The sequence below is a fragment of the Tetrao urogallus genome (genome assembly GCF_951394365.1).
Source record: "Tetrao urogallus genome assembly, chromosome: 6".
Taxonomy (NCBI): Eukaryota; Metazoa; Chordata; class Aves; order Galliformes; family Phasianidae; genus Tetrao; species Tetrao urogallus.
This window is the reverse complement of record NC_136819.1, coordinates 13,943,287-13,949,312: the sequence shown is the minus strand read 5'-3', so window position 1 is coordinate 13,949,312 and position 6,026 is coordinate 13,943,287. Positions and strand designations below refer to the sequence as shown.

General features: G+C 45.5%; 1 protein-coding gene across 1 annotated transcript; it reads right to left on the bottom strand.

Annotated features, from left to right (window-relative positions):
• Nucleotides 1-1,172: 1,172 nt before the first annotated feature.
• Nucleotides 1,173-4,845, bottom strand: INS (insulin; the record flags this gene model as incomplete). The annotated part of the gene is made up of 2 exons (XM_079537840.1): nt 4,644-4,845; nt 1,173-1,309 (listed from the first exon to the last, which is right to left on the bottom strand). The coding sequence occupies exons 1-2, from the start codon at nt 4,828-4,830 to the stop codon at nt 1,173-1,175; spliced, it is 324 nt and encodes a 107-aa protein (XP_079393966.1). The 5' UTR covers nt 4,831-4,845.
• Nucleotides 4,846-6,026: the final 1,181 nt, after the last annotated feature.

Genomic DNA, 6,026 nt, shown 5'->3' with positions numbered 1-6,026 from the left:
AGGACAAATCCCAGTGTCTCCATCAAGTCTTGGATTTTCAGCTGTGAAGGAGAGCAATTCCTCATGATGTACAGCAAGTGCTGGTTCTCTTGGATCTGTTTTCCCTCCAGACCCTGCAAGTGGGCCCAACTACAGAACCTCTTTTCTGCCTCTGAGCTCAGAGTGACTTTTCTTTGGGACAGAAGAGCAAAATTTGGGCTTGCAGGTGCAAAAATATGAGAGGAATTTGAAGCCACATGCATCAGCTTCTCAATAATCCTGCCTGTCTGAGTGCCTGGAGGTGCTTTGTTTCTGACAAATTTCAGGGCTTCTGCAAATATTTGGTTAAATGAGAGAGGAAATTTGCGGTGTGAAATGATTGTTGGCAGCAAGGGAAAGCAGAAGGCAGTCATGGAGGGCAAGCATCTGGTCCAGGACCGATATACACAAAGCACAGCCCCGAGCATCAACAGTGATGGAAGTTGCACTGGTGGCAGACAGCTCAACAAAACTCTTTTTGGTCAAAATCTGCTTTCTGCATCTGATTTGTCAAATACTTGTGGATAGCAGGCACGTCCCATAGTAAGAACTCTGCCCGGGCCTCTGATGAGAAAAAGGGAGAACTGGACACACTTTATAAATTGGTTGTGGCATTTGGCCATGATTCTTCTTGTTGCAGTTCATAGGTGACTTAATTCTTTGCTTAATCAGGACTGTTCCGATTACACAACTGAGGAAGTTCCGTCTCCTGGCCACCTCACTATATTTAGGCTGTGAACTGCAGGAAGCTGACCAGCGTGATGTTTTTGCATGTGTTCCCAGTAACATTTCCCTAGAAAGAGAAGTTTCTCTCGATGCTTTCCTCCCCTTCTGCCTCGTCCACCAGGGACTGAGGGTAGAGGATGCTCATTGGGTACCCTCTGGCTGTGCTTCCCTCCCTCGAAGCTACTTTGGGTGTTAAGTGATGGGTGGCTCCAGGACCATTTAAAACTGCCTCCTCTAAGTACAGCCAGCCAACCCCTAAAACAAACGGCGGTGTCCCTTCCCCAGGAAATGTACACAGACACAATGAACACACAAACCATGGACACATGAAACGGCCCAAGTCTTCCAGTAGATCAACAAGGTTTATTTAAATGCTTTGAAGGTGCAATAGAGTAAGTGCATGTCTGTGCCCGTTTCTGGCCTCTTGGCTAGTTGCAGTAGTTCTCCAATTGGTAGAGGGAACATGTATTATGGCAGCATTGCTCAACAATGCCTCGCTTGACCTTCTCGTATTCCTCCTGCTGGAAGGGCAGCACTCCTGCCTCACCACGGAGGGGACTGCTCACTGCCAAGAGAAAAGAAGGTAAGTCATGGTTCATCCTACACCAGCCCCATCCCACACCACCCTTTTCAGATACTAGGTGTGTAAGCCAAGAGCTCCTGGGAAATGAGGAGAACTTGCAAAGATTTCCCAAAGCTGATGCTCTTAGAGCACTTCAGGCACAAAGTTCCCTCTCCCCAGATGATTCCCTGGTTTACAGGGAAGCCACATGGAGTGGACAGAGGAGGAGGCATGTGGAGAAAAGGAGATAGTCTGCTCAAAGCGATGAGCTTGAAAACTTGTGGGCAGAATTGTTCAAGTTTTAAATGCCCAATGGAAATACAGAGAATGGCAAATAAAATAGTGATTTTTTCCTATAGGAAGAAAAGAGCCACTAACAACCAAAAGAAACTGTCTGGAAAGCAAGAATAAAATGTGGTTTCTAGGGCAGCAGAAAAGCATAGCACAAGATACAAAATCCCTCAGCACCCGAAGTGTGATACAATGAACAAGGCACATGAGTAACAAGAAATCATTATGCTAGTTTGCTAAGGGGAAAATTCAGAAAAGATTTAGCCCAATATTAAGTAGAAGAGGAAATAGCTGGTTGATGTTTTGTGATTTATTTGTTTCCATCCTTCGAGCCAGCTGCAAGCACACTGCAAACACAACAAACTCGTGTGACAAAGAAGTAGTGGCTCAGGCGAAAATCCTAGATAAAGAGGTAGAAAATTCTCAGATATTTTCAGACAGGTTGGCCCTGATGAAATTCTCTGTGCAGCATTTAAGGAAGCCAACTCATTCATCATGGTCCTCAGGAGCAAATCATCAAGCAAGTAAGCAACTAGCAGCGTGCGTTGCATTTCAAAGCAAATCATGGCCAACTCTCTGCTTGCCTTCTGTGACATTACCTTGCTTCACCTCCCAGAGACCACTGAGACTATTTCACAGGGCAGTCACATATGCAGGGAAAAGATGCACATGCAAATGGAACCAATATGTGTTAGGAAGAGGACTGGAGGGAGAGCTGTACTGTAGTTAGGGGAGGTAAGTAAGTTGTTTGAAACTGGAGAGTTAAAATGATTAGGACTTGGCAGGAGTCTCTTCTCCATCTATTGAAAATCTCCACGAGTGGCTCAGAAGATGGAGGAGGGAATGTGTTTGCTGGGTTATAGGGCACCTGAAGCTGAGAGGAACTGCAAATACCTATCTCCAGGAGAAACAACACTCTTGCATTACAGCTGGTGCATTACAGGTTGTGTTCTCATCTAGATACTAATAGCATGCTCAAAAGCTTGCTGGAATACCTCATCCCACCTGCTTGAGAACTTGCAGAGCTTGCTGTTGTATTCAGCTGAACAAAACCAGGTTGTGTTGCTGTATATGTCCAGATTTCTCTCTTCCTGTAGCTGCTAAGAGCTACATAAAAGCCGCTAAGCTTTTATGAGAATTAGTTGAGTGTGGGACATGGCTAATGGTGGTGAGTGGACATAGAAAGTGGTAGGGGTCTCTGCCTTGGGAGAAACTGTAGTAACTGGAGAAGAGTTAGACTTCCCAGCTATAAGAAGGGCTGTGGTCCTTATGCAATGCTTCCACCTCTGGTGTTCCCACACCTGCATCTCTCAGTGATCACAACGCTGAGGAAAGGCAGCACTTCCAGTGGGTCTCAGCATGGCACACTGCACCCCACACCATTCCTAAGTGACAGGTCAGGAAGGAGATTAACAGCAAACAGAGAGCAGAGAAGTTGTGCTTTTTAATGTTACTTCTCTCTTGTGCAAGTCTGTTTCCAATCTTGCATTTTAACTGCTGATAGGAGCCATTCACCCTGCCCTCAGCTCTGCTGGATATTGGGCTGGATCACCAGTAAATGCAAGAAGCAGAGGACAGGATCTTTCCCCAAAGAAAATGTTCAGACAAAGAGTTTGAGACAAGTTCAGGAGTTTCCAGAGCTTACTGGAGGCTGGTAGCTTCCAGAGCTGTATCGGAAACGCCTGCCTTGGTGGGACTGAGCTGCCTCATCTGGGGGCAGGGCAGGTGGCAGGGAGCTGAGTAGCTCTGAGCTGATAAAAGTGTTTCCTGTGTTACCAATTTACAGAAGAGCTGCTCTGCTAAAACAAAAAGCAAAGCAAGGAAACCAACCTACCGCATTTCTGTGGGGGCTGCAGAATGTCAGCTTTTTGTCCTCTTAATCTGCTGTACAAAATAAGGTAAAGATGGACACTGGCTGCATCACAACTTACTCTGGCTAATCCATTTACCACCGTGAAATAAGAGACAATATAAAGCTGTGGGGGGCTGCAAGCCTGCTGAAGGGCAAGATTAGTACTCAAAATTACTTAGGAAACTATAGAAACCCTTTGAAAAGATGGGATGCTGTTAATCAAGGAATGGGAAAGATGTTAGAGGAAGGCAGGAAAACAGTGTCGTGCAATCAAGGGGTAGACTGGGGTGAATTGCTAGTTGTGGTCCTGCAAGGATTGCTGATCCAACTAAGGCCTGGCCAAGGCATCCAAGGGAGACAATGAAAGCTTTGGCGCTGCTTTGAAAAAGATAACCCCCTTGTACAGGAACATGGTGTGAAAACCATACAACACTGTTCTTCCAGTTTGCTCATTCCTCTTGTAGCTGGCAAGGCTTCTCCAAGCCATCACCATTCCATAATGGCTTGGGCCAAATGCAGCACAGTTTGTGTGGACAGAGAGCTAGAATATATGACCTAAAAAGGAATTTGGGGGCTGTTAAGGGCTTTTGGCTCACAGTAGATTAAAACAAGACATGGAAGCAGTTTTTAAACAGTTTGAAAATCACCCATGAAGGAGAAAAGGTAGACTCTTCCTTTTGTCCACTACGGAGAAGATGAGGACTAATTTATGGCAAGAAACATTCAGGATAAATATTAGGAGGAAACATTGAAGAAAAAGTCAGTTAAGCACAAGAACAGACAGCTTCAGAAGGCAGGAGGTCATAGAACAGGATTGGGGTAAAGAAGAATTGCATAAAGAGGCTTCTTGAGTTCCTTACACCTTTATTTTTCATGATTGATCCCAGGTCAGTGTAATTGCCATGCAAATGTTGGGATAACACCATTTTCAGCCTCTCTCTACCAAGAGAGAAGCAAAAAATTTGGAGCTTTCTGTGACAATTCCTTCTGCCTCATAAATCCCCTTTCCCTGCTTGCCCTCCCACCTGCCTTTTTAGCCTGAAGATCTTTTCATGGGCGATACGATGCTGTTGGTATGTTAAAGGTATTCCTGGCATTCCCCATCAAGAACATTCCTTGTGTCACCATTAAATAAAGGCAGTTGCTTTTTGCATCGTATAGCATATGACTGTAGTCATGGTCAATCTGACTTACCTAGAGGCTGCTCGACATCCCGTCGGACTTTGGGGGAGTAGAAGAAGCCACGCTCTCCACACACCAGATAGAGAGCCTCCACCAAGTGGGAGCCACAGAGGTGCTGGTTGGCAGCTGCATAGCTGGTCCTAGGGCCAGAAAAAACAAGGAGGGCCAGAAGAGGCAGTGATCGGATCCAGAGAGCCATGGTGAGCTGCGGGAGGCCTAGAGGTAGGAAGCAAAGGAGTCACAGGGAGGGTTGCAAGGGAGGAATAAACTGTCATCAGGCATCTTATGGCCCTCAGCTTCTTAGACATGAAAACAAGACTACAGAAGCAGATGGACTTTCTGAAGAAAGAGAGAAATATTTCATGCATCAGGCTTTGAAAGTCATAATAAATGACCAGTTATAACCAGAAGCCTGTCTCCATCCACACACTCACACCAGCGCTGGCCTCCCTGCTGATTTCTCGTAAGGAGACAAACCAGACTCCAATATATATATATGGAGTGGCTTTTCATAGCACAGCCTTCAACCCTTGAAGTCATTTAAATGTTTAGGGTTTAAATCCTAGGCTTTTATTAGTCAGACTCAGTGTATGCAGAGGACACCTCACAGATTGAGCGGCAGAGGCTGCAGTGCAAAAATCTGTCTTGGACACCCTGGAGCAGGGGCACTGGTGCTGGAATTCATTTTGCCAAGCCCTGTGGCATACCTGCCCAGGAGAGCAGAGATCAATTGGCACCTTCAGAGAAGAATGCCACCGTGCCAAAGCAAAAGGGACTGTAATTTATGCTGACCCCAAAGCTATGTGCTCAAAGACCTGAGAACTAATTTTCCTGGACTACCAAGCCAGCTCTTGTTACCAACTGCTACATCCATTTAAGAAAACAGCTACACAAACCAGTTAGAAGATAAAAGGAAGGCAACTGGACTTACCCAAAGAGAGAAAGAGACGGAGAGAAGTTTGGTCTCAGAGATGAAGACCAGTAGAAATCTCCCCATTCTCTTTCCCATATTTATATGATTTACACTAGCACAACTGACACAGGAGCTAGGACAAGCCCCACCTTCTCGGTGATGCTCTAGCCAAAATTTTTGCTGCTTGAGCACATAAATTTCCCTAAATGTAGCATCAACAGGTCTTTAAGCAAGTTAAGAGAGAAGCATCACTGTGCAGTTTCCATCTCATTTCAGCTGACCTGCTTTTCTTTACTGGGAGCTCTGTCCTGAGCCATCAGTGACCCTTTTAGCAAGAGATAATAGTGCTATTACAGCTGCAATGACACTAATGCTGGCAATAGGCACTGCTGGCATTGAGGCGGCCAACAGCTGTTTCTGAAACGTAAAATTAAAGGCAAACATGCTAATATGTTTGATTAATACCACGTTGGAAAGTATGC